At 35.4% G+C, this 25,602-nt stretch overlaps 1 protein-coding gene across 1 annotated transcript in view; it reads right to left on the bottom strand.

Annotated features, from left to right (window-relative positions):
• The window catches only part of LOC117173162 (teneurin-m), a 40,447-nt gene extending 20,678 nt beyond the window's left edge, over positions 1–19,769 (bottom strand). The window contains exons 1-6 of the mRNA XM_033361574.1: positions 19,604–19,769; positions 9,423–9,584; positions 6,597–6,874; positions 5,885–6,506; positions 4,784–5,119; positions 4,483–4,690 (exon numbers count right to left, since the gene is read on the bottom strand). Coding sequence (XP_033217465.1) covers positions 4,483–4,690; positions 4,784–5,119; positions 5,885–6,506; positions 6,597–6,874; positions 9,423–9,584; positions 19,604–19,739 — 1,742 coding nt within the window. The 5' untranslated portion in view covers positions 19,740–19,769. The remainder of the gene's footprint in view (positions 1–4,482; positions 4,691–4,783; positions 5,120–5,884; positions 6,507–6,596; positions 6,875–9,422; positions 9,585–19,603) is intronic.
• Between the last annotated feature and the right edge of the window lie 5,833 nt (positions 19,770–25,602).

The raw sequence follows: 25,602 nt of genomic DNA, 5'->3' as shown, positions 1-25,602 counted from the left end.
GTGTGTGTGTTTCTCTACAGGCAGGTAGTTTTCTAGTCTAAAGGATAAATTATTAAAATTATTAGTTATATTGCAATTAAACTGTGTATGAATTTTCATAATTAACCATTTTAAAATATATGGTTAATATTCCTGAAACTTATCTAAAAATTACAACTTCCATCACTAATGTTTTAATTTAAGTGTAATATGCACAACAACGCATACTGAAATATGATAGTCCACGATCGATGATTATTCCGTGTGATAAAACTTACTTTTCCACACTGACATCGGGAAATTTTAGAAATATTTGACTTTTAACCTCATTTTTCAGCTTACCGTGCTCTGTGTAATAGAATTTCACCACTGCCACGTACTTTTAGATGTTGGTACAACTGTTTCGATTAGTATCCAACTAAGTATCGAGTGTATGGAACTTTTGCAAGCACATTCATATCAATAAATATAACCTGAAAATCAAAGTGCAAGAGTACGTAGGTTGTGATCGTATTTCGTTTACCACGCAATCAAAACAAATCAAAATGTCTTAAACGAATTTGAGTGACGACGAATATTTAGATTGTCTGACTCCTTAAGAAATCCATGATTTGCCTGCCGATGCCGTGACAAGCAGACAATACATAGTTTAATGGTTGCATTAATCGATCGTGGAACCAATCACTTTGGCTGTTTCGCTCCAGGTACGGAAATCGCATTCCCCTTCGTGGTGAGTCCAAAAAATTATATGTTAACCAAGTGGGGGACTAGTCGATTCCCAGCTCGCATGGTTAACGCGCTCACTTCGCTCGCGCAGCAACTTCCTGCTCGTTGGGAATCTCCTAAATCCACCACTCGATTAACGTTGAGTATGATTATGCCGATGTATAAATGGCTATCATTTGAATAAAATTGAGCCGCCCGCGATCAAAACGGCACACACTCGAAATGCCTGGGTTTCTGTTGGCCTCTTGGTTATTCTCTAGACACATCCTTAGAACAAGCTCGCACGTGTATCGGTCGAGCGTCAGATCGTTATTTACATATTATTCGTAAACCACAAGTCAGAATTACTTGCCATTTTTCAAAAAACTTTCTGAACCCTCCTCGAATTTTTGGTAATGGTAAGTTTCAGTTTTTTTTCGAAATTAGTCAGCGAAACGAAGCGTTTGAAAGTGTCAAAGCGTAATTTACGACTTGAGTCGGGAATAACTTAATGAAAAATGTTTGAGAAACAAAATCAAAATTTCATCATTACTGTCATTTTTGGAACAGTTATATGCACGTTTCCTACAAAATTCATCTCGATTTTCCTACGATTTTCCTATTATTGAAGAAGTTACAGCGAGTGGAACGCAAAAATATAATGATTTTCAATTTTGTAAAAAAGTAACATTTTCGTGATTATCTCGAAAACGAAAAAAGTTATAAACTTTTTTCAAGGAACAAAAATATGTGGAATGCAATTTCCTATTGATATGTGCTTCAAAAAAATTTTTAATCCGACTTGAAAAAATCGAGAACGAGAATGACCAAGAGGCCAACTGAAACCAAGTCATTTCGAGCGTGTCCCGTTCTGATCGCGGGAGGCTCAATTATATAGCGTCAAATTAAAGAAAAAGACCTCACCACTCATTTCTGGGAACATTTAGAAAAAAGGAAGAACTTTCGTCGCAGAACAAAAAAAGGGTAGAAAAAGTATTACGAATTTTAATCATTACCCGTTATCGTAACTAGGCATAACTTTCATATTTCTGAATAAAACTAAATAAGAGAACGACAGAAATTAAAACTAAAGCTGAATAAAACAATTTGAATCTGTACTTCAGGGTATCTTTCAACTGATAAAGCAATTATAATGTAAACATATTGTTTTTGAATTATGTTATTTTTTTCTCGCTCCGAACGTAAATTGGACTTCAATCTCTTCTGGCGGCGCTAGTACAATGAACCCTGAATTTAGGATTGGTTTTGGGGCGGAGCCACTCGCAGCTCTGCAAATCCCCCGCAGCTCCTCATACACATACCCGACGACGCTGAGACAATTCTCAGAATCTCTGAATCCGAGAGGTAAAAATCCCGGGTTTAATGTATAAGCTTCGGGGTTTGCCGCTGATCAACGGTGTTTCGGCAGTGAGTTTTGTCTTATAAGATGATGTTTTTAATCAAGAGAAATATAAGATACACTAATCTACGTAGTGTTTACAGTTTGCACCTGCGAAACTGGCCATCGAGATTTTTAATTCGTTTTGTCAATAAACCTATACACACGTTGTTTCCACTCCATCTAAAAATATTTTAAAATGAATCAGGTAAGCCCTGGAGTTTGTATTAGGCTCAAAAACTCGAGCGCTCTCATAAAATAAAATCATTAGTCATCATAAACCATTCAATATTTTGATACTGAACTTTGCAAAAAAAATGCATCATAATTTATTTCTCCGAATTTTGGTAGTCAGAAGATTTTGCCTGCTTAAAATTACATTGATAAACAAAAAGTTTAAAAATAAAAGTGCATCCTGAAGCGTCATCTCTGAGAATTTTATTTAAAATGTTCAAAAGCTGACGAACTGAGCACGAAATAAAGCGAAAAAATTCATCATTACCATTTAACATTTTTTTTAAAGGCTTTCATCGGACTTTATTTTTGGCAGAGGAAATTTTATATGCCTTTATTGCATTCGGGTTCTCAATTACTGTCTAACTTTTTTCCTCATTTTTTAACATTTTTTGCACTCTCTTACTTATTAAATAATAAAAATTAATGCGCAGGAATAAGGAGAATGCGAAACGTCAAAAGGCTCCTAGAAGTGCTACAAATAAGTTTGTAGTGTGACTTCATTTATACGCTCTGTTAGTTCGATAAACTCTTTCGTTCAGACGAATGTTACAACTCAGACAAAAACAAACTTGACTCTTCAGTTGTGGAAATCACAAGACGATACACGAGTATACAATTATTTACAAGTACGAGTAACATATATATCGGATGCTTAACGAAAAAATCACACGAAACACAATGTAGGAATAATAATATAACTTAACCATGCAACAAATAGTGACGACAAGTGAAAGAAAACATGCAGACTTTGCGCTGAGCTGCTACAGAAGATCAAATATGCAGTTATAGAAAATTTATCTAGCGAATAAAATTGTATTGTAAACAAGTATGCCGTGGTAAAAATTCTTCTCTTACTATATCATTGCATTCAGTAGTTGACTTCTAATGGTACATGTGATTTCCTTTATGGATGTATCTTGAATATTTGATCAACCCCAATCAGCTTTTTATATTATGAGACGATGAGAGGACCTCGATCAATAAAATGTGCTAGCATATTTGTTTTTCACATACATACACGGTTTTATAATTCAAAGCATAATGTAATGCTTTAATAGTCCTCAAGTAAAATTTCCTACGTGAATTACTTTTCCGTGCATGGAGACTGAAAACCGGCCTTTTGGAAAAATCCGACAAAGCAAGTAAGAAAGCGTGCACATTTTGAGTGACACTAAAAGGGCGTGAGGTTTCCAGTTTAGAGCCACACCAATGTTAAAAAGGTAATAGAACAGCGTTAAAAGTAGCGGAAGTTAAGGAGGTGGGGTGCACAACAAAAAGACCGCCACTAGGTATGTGCACGCTCCCTGACATTCTTTGGTACAGAAGAATCATATTTAATGCAGGATCATAAGAATGCCGAATATATTTCCCAAAGTGAAATTCCGGTGGAACCTGTCCTACAGACAAGCGGAGTGTCATTGGTTTTACTTTGATTCTTACCTTGCATTGAAGTGATTCCAGAACACTCTGATTGAGCAGCACGGATAAAACAGAGCCCAGTTAGAAATGACGTGTTGAAATGAAAGGGTAAAAGGATAATAAGTATGAACAGTAAGAGCGTCTTCCTTCCCTGTTGCCGATTAACTACGTAGGACCAAGTGCCAATTTGAAAAAAACTCGTATGGCCAACATGAATTCGACACTCACAGAAGCTTCACTTGGACGGACAATATAAAGATAAATATATAAAAAGGATTCAATGGAAATAGTGACATGGAAAAGAAGAGAGAAATCTGGGATGGATGCAGGGTACACGCTCGCGCACACGTACAAAATAATGTATAAAACTGTTGGGATGTAATTTCACACGGGTCACAAGAACTTATATGTTATTAAAATTCGTCCACGTTTTCGAATAATCCTATTGAGAAAATCTCTCATTGTTTTGAAAATGTTACAGTACTTATTTCCAACCTAGCAATGAAAATAAAAAGTGTTCAAAACTGCTCATAGGGACTTGCAATCAAGTTTTAAAAGATATTTTAGGTCCAGCCATAAATGTTCAGATGTATATAATCAATACGTTTTTCTCAATAGGTGTATCGTTAAATATATGGATAAAATGGCACGCTTAACATTCAGTAAGGACAAACAAAGATGCTGAAGAGCGTATTTTTGTGTTTATCAAAGTTTTGTGTAGTAGGGATCATGACGATACTTACGTCTCGTTGAAAGTGTCTTGACGAGCATAGTTCTGTAGGCTACCCTCATCTATTAAGAACTTCATTTTCTCAAAGAAAGATGCGGTGATGGCTGGTGATTGCTTTCTAAGGAGAACGTCGATCGGATTCGGTGCAGACACACAGAGTTGGCTGCTGCGACAATTGTGATTAGAGCAACACTCCGGATCAGCGCAGTCAACAAGACCATCTGCAAAGAGTTCACATGTTACAAACAATATTTTTATGACAGTGACAAAAAATGCAAACATTAATATGTCTTGATCTCACTTCAATTATGTACCTTTGTCATTATCGCGGCCGTCGTTGCAGTTCTGTTCGAGCAACACGCTGCAGTCTTTTCCGTCCCAACCATCGTAGCAGCGACATTCCCACAGTGCTTCCGCATTGACTTTACATTGTCCATGACCAGAACATGAATTAGGACAACCTTCCATTGTGCAATGTTTACCATTCCACCCTGTTACACAAAGACATGTGCCATTCTTACACTGACCATGTTCATTACAACGGGTGTCGCATTGCTTCAGATTGCAGACATCGCCAGACCATCCGGGTATACAGTCGCAAGTGTTGTCTACACAATGGCCATGGGAGCCGCAATCCAGGTCGCACAATTCTAAAAATCAAGAGCAAAATGAAGCATTCTTTGTGGCCTGAAAATAATTTCGGTTAGTCTGCCTATGAAGCACGGGACTATAGGCATAGAATCAATGATTGAGGATAGTATAATAACTTACAAGGGGAAAGCCGGAGGGTCGGAATTAAAATCGAGCTCGCGTGAGCATGATTCGAAAAGATTATCAAATTTCATTTGACACGTGTCATGACTTTTCTGTAAGTGAAGCCCCGTTTTGAAAACATCAGTTTTAGAAAATTTCGACTACCTTCACTGATTCGCTAGTATCAGTAACGCTACACATCTCTCATCCAGCGACGTATTTATTATTATGGAAATATATAATATAAATTATTAATAACTATTAATAAATTATCAATTAATACTTATTATTTCGCCCACTGCGAAAAAAATTGTGCTTTAAATAATTTTATGAAGGTTATCTCCGGCGTCGCAAGTAGACATGCTACCACCAGACGAGCGCCGCTGGATGAAAGACGTGCTACGTGCTTGAAAGCCGCACTTTTCAAAAAATAATATTTTCAAAGTGAGCTCCACTTACAAAATGACGTGACACGTGTCAAATGAAATGCTTTAATCTTTTGAATTATGCTCACACGACCACGATTTTACTTTCGATCCTCAGGCCTTCCCCATATAAGATGGAGTTCTAGAAAAAGCTAATCCTGAAAGATTGAAATCAAGTCTGACATAATATTAGGATTAAAAAGCAGTTAACCGGCGTATATTCGTTTTTAAACTCACCTTTCGAACAGTCATCTCCTGAATAATTTGGCTCACAAAGGCAAGTCTGTGTTTCCAAATCAAAGTTGCCGTGGCCGCTGCAATCTGGAAGACATTGTAGTGCTTCCTTGTCCATTTGACTACAATCTGTACCTTTCCAGCCTTTCTTGCATATACATGTGCCCTCGGCACAGAAACCGTGTCCTGAGCAGGTTGGATGAGGGCAGTCAACCTCTTTGCAAAATTTTCCTTTATACCCCCTTACACAGTTGCATTTTCCGTTAGTGCAATGGCCATGACCGTTACAGTCAGGCACTTCGCATTCATCGTGACGCAGAGAGCATTCCTTTCCCTTCCATCCAGGATTGCATTGACACTCCCCATTTATGTATTCGCCACGTTGACTACAAAGAACTGGACACACGCTGTCACTACAGTCTTCACCTCCAAATCCCGGATTGCATTGGCAGTGTCCCAATAAACATTCTCCTTTGCCACTACAACCATTTGGACAGTTGTGTGTCATATCTTCAGCTATAACGGCAATAAAGGACACCTCTTGAGGATCTCCATCATCGTTGTATAATGAAAGGAACCAGTGACCGGGTTCCATATAATGTGTTACTTCTTTTTTTATAGTGGGCTATCGAGAAAATCGAAATTATTAACAGAAGTCAATTATTTGTACATTTTAAAATATATCAGGAAATACTGAAAAAGTTTATATACTAACATGAGATGCCCGAGTGGTACGAGCTTTAAATCCACTTAACACTTCCAGAAGGTCATACTGCGTGTGCGTTGGAAGTGCGTTCCTTCTTGCGTAGACACCTATACTAGCACCACGTGGAATGTTATAGTCAAATCGTACATAGGCTGGTTCCGACTGATAAAACTGCATATTCCAGTAGCTGTACGCTGGAATCTGCTTGTTCAGCCGCTGCCCAAGGCTAACTTGGGCGAACGTCGTTCCATCCGGTGGGAATGACCTTGCTGGAAAGGTTCTTCCACCTATGAACAAAATGATGGAGTGTGGTGAGCAGTAGCACATAAGAATTGGAAATTGTTGATAAAATTGGTAGAATATCAAATTATAATCTACCAACTTGGTTTGAAATAGCGCGAAGCACCTTTGCTAAACTTTTCAGTATGTTCACATCTAATTGTTTTGCTCATTGGTGGTTTAGAAATAGCGAGGTTCAAAATAGCAAAAAGCATCTTTGCGAAACCTTTCTGACAGTTCAATTCGAATTGTTTAGCTCTTTGTTAGTTTAGCTTTAAAAGTCCTCGAAAAGGATATTCTGGGAAGATATTCATTTTGCAGGTGATTTCTATTAATTTTATTAACTTGCATTGACTGAGATCAGTTTGAAGTGAAGCAAACAAAAAACAATATAGGAATGAAATTGGAGGTAGATTGTGCTTTAATTTCTCCAGTGAAATCCTGCTTACCTTGTCCATTCCGATTTTTCCAACAAACTTGCAAGCAACTGCAATGTCAACTAATACCTTTCACTAAAATACAACATCAAAAACGTACCTTATGTCAGAAAAGAAGTTTTAAAGCGAAGTTAGCTCTAAGCAAGAAGTAAAAAAGTCCAGTAAAGAAGAGTGTTAATTCTGGAGGACTAGGATCTGAAAAACGGGATCTTACCTTCCAGAATCAGTATAGTGGGCTCAGGGGGAAGAAGACTTATTCCAGAGCATGCGGACAAGCTAGTGGGCTCGACCTCTAAATACTTATCCGTCGATTGATCTACAGTGTTCAGGTATTCCGAAAATGTGGATGGTTCATCAGAAGCTTTTGTTCTAAGTGGTTCATCGTATGGATCTTCGGGTTCCTGTGCAGTGGCTCTTATGACTGAAAAGTTGTCCCTTTGGTCAATAGTGTCCATGCATGGACAAGAGCACTCGCACTCGCCACCTGCCCATATAGGCGGTGGCGATGCAGGAGGCTTTGGTGGAGGTGGAAGCGAAACCTGATTATGAAAAGCAGACCTCAAAGCGGTATTAATTTCCAAACTTTGTGCAGGCACATAAGCAGTATCAATATTTATGTTGGGAATTGGATGGTTAGAGTAACCGTTGGTCGGAACCGAAACGGAGACTACATAGATCGGTTTTGAATACGTAGAAGAGCCAGGTTCGTCTTCCGTAGCGATGGTCACATTTACGACCACTTTACGTGACGAAGATGAAGCTAATTGATTCCCAGGTAAAGAGACTTTAATCTGATCGATTGGTGTAGAGTCAGATGAACTTTTTTTATGTGGATGCGGTATTGCATTCATGAAATTCTTGTATCGTTGGCTAATAGTCTCCTGCTCTGCTAATGAGTCTTCTTCGGATACTGTATGGAACCTTCTTTTAAATTCGCGAATGAAATCTTCGTCATTGTTTTCCCTTGCAATAACATTCAACTCATTTTGCTGTTTTTCGGAAAGAACAGGGAACCTTTTTGTCATTTCAACTTCATTTTTTGACATGACTTTTTGATTTTTTTGGAGTTTGCTCTTCGTGGTAGCATTTGTTCGTAGTTTTATGATTTCTACCTCTTCTTGGGCGATGTTGTAGATCGGCTGGGCGTAATCTACTTGTATATCTTTGAAGTTCTGAGAAAACTTTTGAGGAACTTTGAGAGAATCTGAAAGAACATCGACTGATTTTTTAATCGATCTAAAATCTTGCATTTTTTTCCAGACAGCTGTATTATGCTCTTGATTTTGTTGATTACTGGTTGACGAGTATTCCTCAGTATTGGACACTGAAAATTTTTTTTTCGAATAATCTTTAATATATGCTGTAGTATAGGCAGAATCTGCATTTTCTTCTATTGGGTCATCTGAAGTGTCTTCTCTATTTAGAGAAATGTCTGGAAATTGCAAACTAGATTTTACATCTACTATGTCCTGAAAATAATTTAATAAATGATCTTCGATCAATGTACTATATTTTTGATCATCATTGCTGTCGTTGTCTGTTAAATGTTTTTTATTCGCCCTTAAATTTGAATTTATCATGTTATCTTTTGATAAATTTTCCATAGAATATATTTCAATTGGATGATTATTAACACCTCTTATTCCATATTCAGATATCATTGAATTAGTAGCTGCCACATTCACAGATGTCATGGAAGCGTGATCTTGTGAGGAATCAGAATAATAGTCAGTAGGGTAAGTAAAGGTGAAAGTTGTATCAGAGGAGTTATTATGACCAGAATTAAGTGGACTATTTTCAGACACATTCACAAAAAGGTCTGAACCCGAGGGAGCTGTTGCTACTGACTCGAGTGTTGTTGTATCTGCCGAACTCGTACGGGTTTTAGAATCTCCATACACCTTAGGGAAATTTTTCGTGTGCAGAGATACATGCATAATCATACCCGAACCATTTTCATGCAAACCGATTAGTTTTCTAAATTTAAGGTCCACATTTTTGGTAGTGATCTCAAATTCCGGTGAAACAACTGTTTTGTGCGTATCATGCTCGTTAAAAGTGTCTCTACGTTTTCGACGAAAAAAAGGATCTAGAATGCTATCAACCATCGTACTCATACCTCCTGAGGATGAAGACTGCTGCTTCGGTTTGCTTGACGACATGGTCGATGAAGGAGAAGTTTTGTTTGTTTCGGACAAAATTGACTTCGTGTCGGTATTGTCGCCGACCAGGACGGTACATGCTTTCGTACCTTGATAAGACCAGTTCACAATGTTGGAAGCTGAACAGAAAAAAATATGCTTAAAAAAAGGGTTAAACAAAGAGTTCAGTGGAACACTGGGAGCTACTGCCATCTAAAAATGACACCGGCTCCCAGTATAACCGCGGAAATAATACCTGGGGCCATATTATATGACCATGAGAAGGGTAGTGACAGTCTGTGATGGACTTAATACGATGATCCGGCAAAACTCTCGTGCAACTTGAAGAATCGAAGCGACCCAGGGATATTCCTGGCATAAACGTCGGAACTCTCTAATAAGGTCTTCATACCTCTCTTTCTCGAAGTCAAAAGAACAATTCTAGTATATGCACCCCTGCTCACTTTAGACCATTGACTCTCTATCCCCAGGGGTGTTTGTCGGATCGGTTTCAGGTCTCATGCCATAAGAGCGAAAGAATGGTAATAAAATACCTGAATCAGTTCGACAACTAGATATTATTTGCCCTAAGTGGTCGGGGTGTGCAAAACGCTCTCTGCAGTTATCATCAGGAATGTTCTGGCTGCACATGTGGCAACGCTATGTTTAAGTATAAATTATACATTCGAAATTTAGTATTCCGCGATCACCTTGACGGCGTGAGATGTAAAGTCGCGAACCCGGAGACTTAAAATTTTTGCCTTCTTCCATGTGCATAACCATTCGTGACCCGATATTCAGGGATCTGAGCTTGTCTTTCGTCCATGGAACCACTCCAAATGAATAGAGTGCTACCGGGAAGCAAGCATGTTCGTTGCATATACTTTTCCTCACGGATAGTTTGAAGGACCAGATTTGTCTTATGTTTGCATGTGGCAAGGTGTCGTATAGCGCTTCTGTCGACGAGCTCAGGGACTTTGGGGATGCCACTAAGTTTTCCTAGCTTTAAATTAACTTTGGCGCTTTTTTCAAACCCAAAATTCATTCCAATCTCCCGCCTGTACACTTTAAAAAGCCGTAGAGCTAGATCTAGTTCTTCTTTTGTTTTAGCATAGATCTTGAGATGATTCATGTAAAATACATGAGTGATCTTATGCTTTTCCAACGCGATATCAATCTCTCTAGGCACCTCACGATATGTGGATGAACCTTTAAGCCTTTCAGCACTAAGATGATAAGTCTATGGGAGGTTGAATCGAAAGGTTTACGGTAATCAATTCAGGCCATTGATAGACCGCGCTATCAGGATGCTGCTTCTTTTCAGACACATCTATCTATGAGCAGATTCTCCCGACATCCTGCTATTCGTAAATCATAGTACATGGGACTGCAACTGCATACGCCTTTTTGAAAAAAGTCTTCTGAACATAAAGGCAAGTTATAAAGGTCTGAATAGTAATCTTTTCAAGTGTAGGATGCATTTGCGCAATTCTGTTTCTTCACCCTTTTATCGGTTGAAGACCTATCAGTTTCACGAAATACAATCAACTATTAGAAAGGGAAAATGGCTATCGGTTGATTTAGCTGAAACTTTGTAATTTTTAAGGTTATAAGTGCCGGATGAAATATCCGTAAAAAAATCCAAAAAAATGGACAGTTTTAGCGCTATGCGACGCTAAGCGCTCAAGATCAGTCAATAAAACGAATTACAACAGATTTTGTTACAAAAGCGATGTCAACATAGAAATCACGGTTCAGATCGTGGCCTGTCATATTTTCGCCTATACCGTTGACTCATATAGCGCGCTTCTCAAAACGATTAAACGCTATGCGCCCAAGATTTTAACTTGACTAATTAATCACTTCTTTAAAGGCAGAAATGGTACCTAAAGTAACATTCGTAACTAGTGCGCACATCGATAATAACAGTGTACCCTTCGCCAAAGGCCGAACGCTAAGCGCTCATGATCAGCGAATAGAACCAATCCTAGTAGCTTTAGCGACACAAGCGATGTCTGTATACGAAACACGCATCAAGAAGTGGTCAGTAACATGTTTAGCCAAACCAATGACAATATGAGTCAACACCGTCGACTCATATAGCGCGCTTCTCAGAACGGGCAAACGCTAAGCGCAGAAGATTTGAACTTGACTAAGAAATCACTTTTTCAAAGGCCTTTCACAAAAGAAATGACAGACAAACATACCGTCGTCGATAGAAATAAGTCGAGGGTACACTGTTATTATCGGAATGTGCGCATTAGCTACTAATGTTACTTTGGATACCATTTCTGCCTTTAAAGAAGTGATTAATTAGTCAAGTTAAAATCTTGGGCGCTTAGCATTTGATCGTTTTGAGAAGCGCGCTATATGAGTCAACGGTGTAGGCGAAAATATGACAGACCACGATCTGAACCGTGATTTCTATGTTGACATCGCTTTTGTAACTAAATCTATTGTAATTCGTTCTATTCACTGATCATAAGCGCTTAGCGTTCGGAACTCTTGAGAACAGTACAATGTAATTATCGGAATGTACGCACTAGTTACTAATGTTACTTTGGGTACCATTTCTGCCTTTAAAAAGGTGATGAATTAGTTCAGTTAAAATCTTGGGCGCTTAGCGTTTGATCGTTTTGAGAAGCGCGCTATATGAGTCAACGGTGTAGGCGAAAATATGATAGACCTCGATCTGAACCGCGATTTCTATGTTGACATCGCTTTTGTAACAAAATCTGTTTTAATTCGTTTTATTGACTGATCTTGAACGCTTAGCGTCGCATAGCGCTAAAACTGTCTATTTTTTTGGATTTTTTTTACGGATATTTCATCCGGCACATATAACCTTAAAAATTAAAAAGTTCGGCTAAATCCACTGAAAGCCATTTTCCCATACATTTAGTGCGGGATCCTTTGAGGATACCGAACATAAAAGAGAAAATACATTCTACACTTGAGAAATATTACTATTCGTACACTTATGACTTACTTTAAGGTTTAGAATATTTTCCCGAAAAATTTGTCTGCAGTTCCACGACATCATGCTAAAATACTTGTTTCAAACTTCCCGCTCTTCGGGCTTTTTTTTATTGGCCCGCCGTTGACACGGTGGAGAGCATATATGGAGCGTGATGGGAGTTCACGGAGCTGCGCAATATGAAATAGACGTGTGCGGGGGACATAAAATAGGAGGGACTTGAAATAGGGGACACTTCACTGTATTAAGATTTCGCCGGTACATCGCATTGGCTCTCTCTTGATTGGCTCCCCAAACTCTAGGCTATTCGGCATTGTTGTCCGGCCCATTGTTGTAAGTCCTGCGCGTTCGATTGTTCTGAACCGCAGTTAAAACTATGTTTGGTGTTATCCGTTTTGTTTCCACGAGCAGCTAGAGAAAACGGTTCGTCTATCTTTATATAAACCTGCATGCAAGGATAAGGCTGCATACTTTGCGAGCTCGCCCGATATTCCAGGATTACCGTTTAAAAAACCTCACCCAGATGCTATTCAGATTTTGGTACGGTTGTTAAAGCATCCGCTTGGGGGTTAATTTCATCGGCACCCTCAAGACAATTGTCCTCGACTGCTTATATATATATACACACACATACACACATATACATTATATATACATATATAATGTTCTGATAATTTGCAAATTGGAAGCAACTGTTAATTGTTTAAATACTTTTCATTCACGAAAGTTAAAACAGTTAGAGACTGTTGCTCGTCAATTTATCTATATTACTACAATCAACTTTTCTTATTGTTCCGACGTAATGAAAATTATTGCGAGATAACTCTATCAGATACCTTTTTTTACAAATTTCAAAATCCCTAATTGCCCCAAGCATTTCACTTTTCTCTCTTATTGAGATTAACATGTAAAATGACATTTCTTTTTTCAGATGCAATTCTGCAATAGAAGTTATGATTGTATTTGTTTGAAACTTTAGGCTTTTATTTGCATAAGAATGATAATGCATTTAAATTATCATTGTTAATTTCAATTATTTATTGATTTAATGTTTATTAATGACTTATTATTAAATGATTAAGTAATAATTATTTATTAATGAGTAGATAACTTATTTATTACAAATTTTATAATTATTGATTAATAAATAATGATCCAATTATTAATTAATCATGAACATTTTTTTATTTTAATTATTTGATTTTAATTCATTTAATTTAAATTATCATTAATCTATTATTGTTATTCTGAATACTTAAAAATTCTATTAATTTGTCTTATAATACTTTATTATTAATTTTTTTAAATTAATTATTTTAATTATTAAATAATTATTATTAATCGAATGTTTACTGGTTTATAAATGAAAAAGTCGCTGGTAAATAATAATCTTATTTTTAAAATAAAAGTAAAATAAATATTTATTTTTTTGTGCTTTCCGATTAAATTTATTTAAATTCTCCCTCTGTCTCCCGTTTAAGAAGGTGTGAAGAAGCCTACATGTAATAAGAGCTATAAATATGTAGGAGGAGCACCGAGGAGCGAGAATAGTAGATATTTCGGATTGACTGGTGTCTATTGGGGCGATGACCAAACGAGCGCAAGCTACCTGGAATCAATCCCCTTCCAGTGGGAACCTTACCCCTCACACCTGTTTCGGCGCGCTTAGTCGTCGGATATGTCGGAGCCTAGGGTCTGTTGTCGCTAATGACCTCAAATGACCTCCGATTACCATTCTAACTTATTGACTGAAAATTTAAAAATAACTGATGGAAGCTACTTGGAAGTAATTTTTTGGGACTCTATGGACTTTCACGAGTGTAGGGGTATGCCATTTCTCATCGACAGACAAAAATTAAATATCAACATTCCCTTATTCAATCGTGAAAATATGTAGATTCGGATGCTTTCTATTTTCAGTCAGAAATTTGGATTCAACATTATGAATAACTTAGTCATAAATAAATACCGTATGCAGAAAGTATGGTCGAAGTTTAAAAATGGCAAAAAATGACATTTTTGACGTGGTTTGAGTGTGGATGGGGGGGGGGGGGCGCTGTTTAAGGTGACAGAGCCATTAAAGTACCATTTTCAAATAGATTTTCATGAATTTTCATGTCTTCGATGAGAAATTACATACCCCTGGACTCGTGAAAGCCCATAGATTCCCAAAAAATGACTTCCAAATAGCTTTCGTCAGTTATTTTTAAATTTTGAGTAAATAAGTGACAACGGTAAAGGGAGGTGATTTCAGATCATTAGCGACAATAGACCCTGCGCTCCGGCAAACCCGACGACTAAGGGAGTCAGAGGGAGAAATTAAATAAATTTAATCGGAAAGTACATACAAAATATTTACTGTACTTTTATTTTAGAAATTAGATCAATATTTACCAGCGACTTTTTTATTTATAATCCAGTAAACATTAAATTAATAATGATTAAATCATTAAAATAATTAAGACGAATTACTAAAAATTTGAAATATTTAGGAGAACAATAATAAATAAATGATAATTTAAATTAAATGAATTAAAATCAAAAAATTGTCATGATTAATTAATAATTGAATAATTATTTATTAATAAATAATTATAAAATTTTTAATAAATGAATTATCTATTCATTCATAAGTAATTATTATTCAATAATTTAATAATAACTTATTAATAAACTTTAAATGAATAAATAATTACAATTAACAATGATAATTAAAATCAAATTGAGTAAAACTTACCATTTTTCATGATTGATAAATAATAATTAATTTAATGTAATAATTATTGAAAATTAGTTCAATATCAATAATCCATTAATTATAATTTATTATTACCACTATATTTAATCATTCATTTATCACATTGTGTCAATCGAATTTTACATTTCGTAAGAGATTCTGCAGTTGCTTTTCATCACAAGTAATGCTATGAATACAGAAAAATTAGGTAAGGTGGTTGTTGAGGACTTAGACGTGCCTAATTAATTTTTTTCAAAACAAAAAAATAAGGACAACTTCAGGATTTCGCCGTGAGCGGGTGCTACTCTGAAAAACTGCACCAGATCCCAGAGAAATCGCGGTAAGTTTTCAGCCATAACCACGTCTTACGTAAGTGAGATTGGTGGTCACAGTCTGTGACGGAATCAATACGACGATCCGGTAAAAGTCTCGTGCACCCAGGGGGCATTGAGCGACTCAAGGACTACCGTCTTCTGCTTTTTCCCCGCAAGAGTCTTAGCACATTGTTGACACGCAGGGATGCTTTTCAGGCTATTCACCAGTGAAAGCTTGGCACCTCCAAGAGCGACGATGATAAGGACGATTAGTTTAACAGAATATTCCGGGTACAATCGTTGCAACTCCCTTATAAGGTCTCGATACCTCTCTTTCTTTTCATTCTCCTTGGCTATGATGTTTTTGTCAGCTGGTGCCGAAAATTCGATAACGAACATAGTTCGCTTCTCGAAGTCAAGAAGAACCATATCAGCCCTCGAGTGAGCAACAGAAACAATTGTCGAGAACATAAAGTTCCAGTATATGCGGCACTTCCCATTCTCGACAATTGACGCGATTTCCCTAGGAGCTTTTAGAGGAGCGATATTAAGTTTATTACCGTAAGAGTGACAGATATGGTAATAAAGCACTCTTAGTGTCGCATTGTGCCTTTGCATGTAGGTCGTTCCCGCATAAGCTGCACAACTAGATAGTATGTGCGCTAGATGCTGGGGGTGTGCATGGCACGCCCTGCAGCTATCATTGGGAATGTGTTGGCTCAAAATGTGGCGACGGTATCTTAAGGTGGAAATGACACCGTCTTGAGATGCCAAAATGAAACCCTCCGAAGCAGACTTCAATTCGGGTGATTTAAGGAAAGCAAAAGTTAGCTCACACGACATTGACTGATCCTCTACATTTCTGTGGAAGATGCCGTGCATCCTCTTATCGAGGAGCTATTCACGAAAGGTTTTTCGCTTGTGCTTTCTTAATCCGGGCTTTCAGGAGTGAGTACTCCAGATAGATAAGATTCGATGCATTTTGCTCATCCCTAATACTGAAGTTAAGATGCATGCTTTTGTTAATGTGCATAACCTTTCGTGTCCCGATATCAAGGGGTGTGAGATCGTCCTTCTTCCATGGAACCACTCCAAATGGATAGAGTACTAACGGGACGGCTATGTTCATACATTTCTTGATATACAGGTTCAATTGCTTAAAAAATCCTATCATTTAGGATAGCTGTGAATATTTTATACCGTGTGTTCAGACAAGTGATATGCCTATACTTCTTCGGGTCAGGTAAGTTTCCTATTTTCGGCAGGAGTATTATGCGCCCTTCCACCAACCACTCCGGAATCGGCTGTTTCGACTTTAAATATGAGGTGAAAATACGGGCCAAATGCTGATGGGTTGAAGGAAACTTCTTCCACCAGAAGGTTTTGTACAATCTGGTCCCGGTGCGGAGTAGTTCTTCATCCCTCTTAATACTTTTTTCACCTTCTCGGTAGTGACGGGTGGGCATTCTTCATCAGGTGTTATGACGGCATCACACAGCTCCTTGAAGCTATTTATATTTTCTGAGTCTTCGTCCAGTCTATGCTGCACTTTGTAGACTTCTCTCCAAAATACTTCGACCTCCTCTGGATTGGGCGGGTGGTCGATAGTAACTGGAGGATCTTGGAAGAGTTGAAATGGGTCAGAGAGAAATTGTTGCTTTTCTCTGTCCCACCACTCGCTGCGCTCTAGACCTCTTTTAGAGTCAGATAGTATAAATTCCTGGCAGATGTTATGTAGTCAATCACACACTGAATGCGCGACGCGTGCTGTCTTGCCCAGGTTATATTTATGGCGAGTTGATGCATTCGTCTTTTGGTCTTATGATCAGCCGCTGTTTTTGTTTTACGGTTCGCATCGGTCAAACCTCTCGCTGCATTATATATAAAACATCTGATAGTCCAGTGGTCCGATTCAAAATGATGATGACACCAAAACGATGACACGATGAACGATGATGACATCAAAATTTACCTTGAACTTTAACTTGAAGGTTTCTTCAAGGTCAACTGTTTTTAAAAATGGGAATCCCTAGTTTTGACATCGGACTCGGAAAGCGCGGGAAATTTTACCTCTGAAATGATACTTTCAAGTTTGTTTGCATGACCTTGATGATGTCAGTTCATGGTCAAGTGCTAAACAACTGCCTGGTAGCTGTTTATTTAAGTTTTCTGGCAGAATGAACGTTGTGAAGGTATCTCAAGTGTGACAACCACCGTAAAAATGTTGACCTTGAAGTCATTTTTCAAGGTCATTTAAAGTTGAGAATGGTTTTTTAATAAGGAACTTTGATTTGGACACCGGATTCACAGAAGAGAATAATTTAACTTTCAAATGTGACAACGACCTTGACCTTCAGATCAATATCCAATGCCATTTACGGTCACATTTGTTTAGTTCCAAGCTTGAAAATTCAAATTCGATTCGTCGATGGAAATGCCTTAAGGTGTTTAATAATACTTCACGTGCAATATTTAAGCACGTTGTCCTAATTGTTTTAATAATGTTTTCTCTTCTAGTAGGTCTCGTACGGTGAACTACATCTCATAGATAACCCTACAAATAAAAATCAGGTTGCCACAAGGTTAGGCGAGATTGGCGGCCATTTAGCAAGGCCTCCTCTACCTATCAACTGACCTTGGAAAATTTAATTGAGAAAATCTATAACGATAATGGCTTAATATGGGGCCACGCCATCATGTTGTAGACACATTCTTGCTCGTACGAAAAGGTTGACGTCTTCTAAGGAAGAGATGAAATAAACATGATCATCATTATAATCATGTATTTATTGCTTCACTAGCCATGGTTAATTCAGATCCCCACATAAGTTAACGGAAAATTTTAAGAAATCTAGGTGTTCCTAGAGCTACTGCAAGTAGATATTTACTGTCTGCAGGGTCTCATTCATATTCCATAACTCTAGTCAAAGCTTTAGTGAAGAAAATCATCTTCGCAAGATGGGATTTTGTGAGTGGGCTGTGCAACAAATTACTAATAACAATAATTTCTGGAACTACGTGCTCTTCAGTGACGAAGCTACGTTTGATAGTACTGGAGTATTAAACTTCCAATTTTACTTGAAAACGTTGACCTATTCACACGAGCGAGAATGTGGTTACAACAGGATGGCGTGGCCCCAGATTGTGCTATTATCGTTTGAGACTTTCTGAATTAAATTTTTAAATGTCAGTAGATAGGCAGAGGCCTGTGGAATGGACGCCAAGGTCACCTGACCTTGCGCCTCCCGATTTTTATTTGTGGGGTTATATACGAGATGTAGTTCGCCGCACGAGAGCTACTATGACATTCGACGTGAAGTATTATTAAACATCGTAAGACATTTCCATCGACCATTCGAACTTTGTCAACAAGTAAATGGTGCAACTTTTGAACACCTTATAAATTAAGTAAGTTTACATGAAACCAGCTCTTTTCATGGCTAAAGGATACTCGAAATCCGAGCAAACAGCCTCCTCGTGGTGAGTATCGAGTAATGCTAATGCTTGCGGTACAACATAATGTTTGTTATCTTAGGGTTTGTGGGCTTGAGATTTGTGAGCTTGAAACTGAAAAAATGCAACCTTCAAATGACATTGGATATTGATCTTAAGGTCAAGGTCGTTGTCACATTTTAACGTTAAATTATTCCCTTTTTTGAATCCGGTGTCCAAATCAAAGTTTCCCATTAAAAAACCATTCTCAACTTTATATGACCTTGAAAAATGGCCTTAAAGTTCACATTTTTAAGATCGTTGTCACACTTGAGGTACCTTCATAACGTTCATTCCGCCAAAGAACTTAGATAAAAAGCTAGCAAGTTTTTCATCAGATGTTCCCTTCAAACCCAATAACTTTTGTCCCCAACATATTTTCTGAAAAAGCCAAACGCAGAAGTTATCTACGTGGATTGATTAAAATAGGAAACCCGTACAGCAAAGTATCACTGCAGGATACCTTCACGTACGTGGCCAATAATAAATCTAGAGTTAGGTACCTACCTCCCCTAATGCCCCCAGGTCTTACGCACAGTGTAACATACACACAAGTGCGCGCGCGCTTCCGTGTGTGTAATACTGTGCATAAGAAGATTGGTAAATTATGACTAAATTATTTTAAAAAAATAATCTAACCTGCTACATAGGTAAGAGCTGCTGTGAGGCAGAGAGAGACCATTATAACTACTATGGCAATTAGTTTCCAACTACACCAGTTTATGCCTTTTCGGAAATGACAGCGGATACTTTGCCTTCGCTGCATGGGGATCATCGACGGTGCGTGGCCGTATCCTGGTAGAGGTACCCTGGAAATGGACAAACATTATTGTTAACAGTAGCTTAAAAGTCTGCTAAATATTATTGCATCTTTCTTATAAGGCCTAATAACATAACTTTTTATTAAGCCGCAAACTCAAAATTACTCAAGATATTACGGCTAAATTAGCAGCTGTTAATCCAGCATTAACATAGACGTCCAAGTAATCATGAAGAAAATTTTCTTGCATTTTATTTGATTCACATTATTTGAAATTCCATTTAATAATATCAACTGCTAAAAATAAATGGATTTTATTACTAAATGTTACTTTTAACATATTTCTTAACAATAAATATGAAAATTCTAAAATTCTAACTCTAACATTATTTTATTGCAAATCTTTAAAATCTTACAAAAAAGCGCCTTTCCGTTACTGTTGCTTTCTGTTATTCAATTAGGATTAGTAAATATAATTTTTATAATGACTTTTATAGTTTACTATCAAAACGGAGACTGATCAAACAATTCCGAAAATGGTTCGACGCCAGTAAAGTTGCCGCCTTGGCAAGTTCATTATAATCAGGAAATTTAAAAAATACTTTTCCAGGGCTGTTTTTTTTAGAAAAAATTGATACACTTGAGCAAAAATCGATGCTAATCTGCGCAATTTATCATAGTAGGACAGGCACAGTTAATCTGTACGAGAAATTCTTTCTCTTTACACGATTTCATGGAAGGAATCATCGGCATTGTTTTTTATCTTTAAACCCGAATTTCGGTCTTGAAAGTCTGGAATACAAAATGCAATGTATTTTGGAGCTGTATATGTAGCAAAAACAATCTGGACCTTAGTGATGCCGTCGAGCGATATTTCCCGATATCGACACGATCCCGAATCGAACCCAGCCTCCGGTATTGGGTTTGGATCGTGTCGATTTTAGCTCGACTCGAATTTGGATCGGGAAGTCGATATATCGGATCGGGAGCGTATTTGGTTTTCGATACGCCTTCGGCAGATGTGCTCTTCTCAGTTGAACCGAGGAAGGTTGTGGCTAAAGTGAAAATCCTGAAATTTATTTCCCCATAGATAGTGGAAGATTTGTACTTTGGCTTGGTATTAAATAATTTGAAATATCGAAATGCGATTATGCCGATTATATAAACTATTTTCAACCTTCATTCAATTTAGAAATGTTTTTTTTTATGAAAAAGAATATATTTTTTAATATGTTGCAATTTTGGGCTGTTTATTTAAAAAGGGCGAATATGAATCAGATATTGAAAAGTGAACAACTTCCAGATCAACTGTTTTAAATAGAATGCATTCGATTGATTCTTCAAGATTTCAGAGTGCAACTTTTCGGCAAATTGTTGAAATAAACATGAAAAATGTTGAAAAACAGACGATGTTGTTGTAAGACTAGAATTTTCAACCATGAAAGATGAATTTTCTACCACAAATAATAAATTTGCTATCCAAAAAGACTAATTTTTAACAAAATAGTGAAATTTTCTACTAATTATATCAATTTGTGAGAATTTAATTGGTTAAACTTTGTTTCTAACAGTTTTATTTACAAAGCAAATATGTAAGATACCAGAGATGAGTTGGGAGATTGCTCATGTAATGGAATTAGAGACTCCGTCAAAATCCGACTGCTAAAAGCGCCCTCTTGGTTTGTGGGTCAACTCATTGGAGTTACTTCGCAGTTTTCGGCATTTGTCAGACGTTCCGCGTCAGTAATTGCTTAAGTTAGACAATCTTAAAAATGGGTTACCACCGCAGTTACAATTACAGAATTACCATAAATGTAAATGATGTACTGCATATTTATTTACCACTCGAATATTAAGTGTTTATTATATAATTATTCTAATGATTCACAATTATTAGTGAGTAGTTATATAATGAAAACTAATTATTTATTTTTAAAATTAAAATTTTAAATATTATATTTTTACATAGCTATTTATATGCTATAAATCATAAATTATGACTTATAATTTTATTACATTACCGGAAAAAGTTTTATGTTGACCTATTTTTTAATGACTGATAAGTTTTATTTATTTTAATTATGACAGAGCTAAACATTTTTCTCTTTAAAATGTTGAATGCTATTAAAATTCAAAATTCTGTATAAAATCAAGCAGAGGATAAAGCCAACTCGTCCATTTTATAAAGAATTTTGAGATTTCTTTTGAAACAAAAAATAGAGTATTGTCAATTATAATACCTTAAATTTTTCTCTAAAACGCTAAAATTAAGTAACTATTATAACATATGTTTATCAGTTACAGATTGTATTAATTAATATACAGTTTGTAGCTAAAATGCATATAAAGAGGAGAGTACCCAAATATGAGATAACAACTCTGGCGTGATTGTCGGAATTCTAAGTACTGAATTTTAAAGTAATATAGGTCATTTTAAAGGAAATTTAGTTGGTCATTAGAAGCTCAAATAAAAAATTTTATTAAAAAATTTTTTTTATGCTGAAAATACAAAAAATGTAAAAAAGTGCCTTTTCTAAACTCGTCAAACTATTCTCATAATATGAGATACTCCAGGAAATAGTTAACAAAATGCAAAATAAAGTATTATTTTTAATGAAAAACTTTATTCTATGTTCCCGAAGTAGAAATTTACTGCTATTTAGATATATTTAGTTTTTGCAGTAGTCAAAAAAATTTTTGTAACTAATTTCCCCCACGCAGCTACAGTGTTATAAAAACCACGGGTATCTCATATTATGAGAACCACACCGTGCAACTATGCACTTACTATGCCTGACCTGTACAATGAAAAACTTCAACACTATCGATATTTTCCTACTTAGTTATTCAATCCCCATCACTCCAGGCACACTTTACTGCTAAATACATATTTAATGAATAATAAATAGGGTTTAAAGAATTCCCTTCCAAGAACTCGACCACCATCCATTTCACAAAAAGTTCGCCTATAATCTTTAGAAGCCCAATGAAAAATGGACTATATCACGAAATTACTCTTTCTTCAAGAGCTACAAGTTAGTGATAGAACCAACAGAGTGGGTCTCTTAGTTTAGCTGATACCCCGTTTTCTCATATTACGAGATTATCTCATATTCGAGTACTCTCCCCTACTTTTACAGATTTATTGTGTTTTAAAATGAAATTTAAGGTATGATATATATTTGAAAAAAAAAATACTTTCAAGAACTTCATTGTTTATTATCAGTGGCATTGTTTGTCAGGCAAAAGATTAATTTGATAAAAATGCTTGAACATTTCAAAATGTTACAAACTTTTTATTCAGAGCTTTTTACAACATTATTTTTAATTGTATGGTTTAAATGATTGATGGCTCTTTTGCCTTGAAATTAGAATCACATATTTTAGAAAACATAACTAATATATACACACAAAATACTACCTTAAAGTGTACAGATTTCAAATAAAATAGAAGAAAACAGTAATATAAGTACTAAATATTTTAATGTAACATACACGATTGCAAATTGCTAAATATTAAACTACAATCGGTTCTACAACATAGTCTTATGTTTGAGAGATATATGACCCATATTTATGCAAGGCCTTTTAAGTTCAAACCCCTCAATTACTTGCGGGGAAAACTAGAAAGCATTCTTCTGGAATTAAGTAAGAACCCTATATATCTTTGCCCATAGTCCGTATACCTGGTTGAACCTAATAAATTTTGGAAATTTTCCTCCTTTTATGGTCCACATCTGTTGTAAGAATACTCGGTATGAATGGCTGCGTAGTTGTAAGCCCAAAATTACGAAAATAGAATTAGCACCTTATTACGGTTAAAACACTGTTAAAAAAAGTAATTGTTTAAGTTTTGTAATTTTACATAAAAAAACATTCATTTTCTTTAAGAAAAGGCGAATTTAAAACGACAAATAGTTCAATTGACAAACAAACAAGAATGGAATAGTTAAATTGCCAGTTTAAAAAAATTAATATTTTCAACAACAGAAATGAATTTTCAACAGAATGCATGAATTTTTACCCACTTACTTTGAAGAAGTCAAAAGAGAAATTTTCAACCAAAAATTAAATAGCTGAATTTTCAAATAAAAACATTAATTTCCAACAATATAATTTATTTTTTATCCAAAGAGCTAAATATGCTACTAAAATCGTAATGTTTTAACCAAGAAGATTTATTTTTAGTTCAAAAAATTAATTTAAAATTAGAAAAAAAACGGATTTTCAACCAAGTAGATGAATTTCAACTAAGATGATCAATCTTCAACAACAAAAATCAAGTTTCAACAAACCCCTTCAACCATTCATTTGTAAAATTTTTACCTGCTAAATGTTTCAATGTATACAATTTTAAGTTTTCCTTAAAAATTGTTGAATTTCACATCACAGTTTAAAATTAATTATTTAACTAAGCATTGGTTTTAATGATTATTTGAACTATAAAATGTTATCATAATAAATAAATTTTTTAAATTTATTATCTTTAGTTTTTAGAACAATAATACTTTGATAATACTAATATGAATAATTGTACCTAATTATTTTAATATATATTAAGTAAAAATCATTTTATTATTATTATTATGTTTTCTTAACAGATTAGGAATTTATATAATAATAATTCAAGGATAATTTTCAAATTCAATATAAAATTTTAAAGTATAAGTTTCTGTTTTAAAAAAATTAAAAGAAAAATGTTCTCAGCAAGTATGCATCGCTGGAAACAAACTTTTTGAAAAATTATTCTCGAAGCAATGTTTTTTGGCTTCCGATATTCGTTTTATTAAAAAAGGGTTAAGTGCATTTTTCACTTAATTTTTACGTACAGAAAATTTTCCTTTGATTTTGATTGAAAAACATAATGCTATGTGTTCTATTTTATTGCAATTCTTTTAGTTACCGAAAAAAACTGCTTTAGCCAGTAAATGTTGTTTAAAGAAAAAAATTATTAAGCAATAAAATAAATATGTCAAAATTATATAATTATTCAACAAAAAGTAGCATATGATACCAATTTGAATAAAATTGGACATCTCTGGCTCAACTGAAAATTTTTGAAAATAAACAATAATTAATTGTTCAAATAATTACGTAATGTTTTTAGACAAATTTACTACTTCAAACAATGACAAAATATTGCATTTCAATAACAAAAATAAGATCATTTTAAAAATTTCTGGGGAATAAATTATTGTTTAAATAATTAACATTTGTTTAAACAATTGAAAATTGTTTTAAAAGTCATAGTAAATATTAAAATTGTATATTAATGATTATTTCTTAGAAAACGACGACGGGAATTGCTGAAAAATAACAATAAGCATATCTGCGATAACTTATTCTAATTTTAATCTTTTCATTGCAACTAACATATAGTTGGAATCGCAAATAAACGTACATTTCGAATATAATATTTTCAAATTGCTGATTACAATATTATAAAAATTTTATGTCCCGTGTTTTATTCCTCATGAGGACAAAAGCCCCCCCCCCCCCCCTCAGGTAATGCTCGACACAGCGCGAGGGTACGTCGAGCAGGTAAACCGCGATCAAATGAAAATCACTCTGCTAAATATTTGAAAAAATTGGAGTTAATTTTAAAAATATTTAGAACTTTTACTCATAAATATCTTTTAAAATTATATACATTTTTGTAACATTTAAAAAAATGTTGCTAACTCAAGTCAAGTGCCTTACTATCTACCAATGTGTTTTTTGTTTGATAATTTTTAAAATTTTTTGAAATATTTTTTAATTTTCTCTTAGATTTCATTATTTAAATTAAAAAATTGGTTCAAATTTTTTCATGTTTACATTTGAAATAAGATATAAGAGACAAGACGCTTGTTTCAAAATAGGTATATTTAATAGAAAA

Source organism: Belonocnema kinseyi, chromosome 5 (genome assembly GCF_010883055.1).
Source record: "Belonocnema kinseyi isolate 2016_QV_RU_SX_M_011 chromosome 5, B_treatae_v1, whole genome shotgun sequence".
NCBI classification, from domain to species: domain Eukaryota; kingdom Metazoa; phylum Arthropoda; class Insecta; order Hymenoptera; family Cynipidae; genus Belonocnema; species Belonocnema kinseyi.
This window is presented reverse-complemented; position numbering and strand designations above follow the sequence as displayed.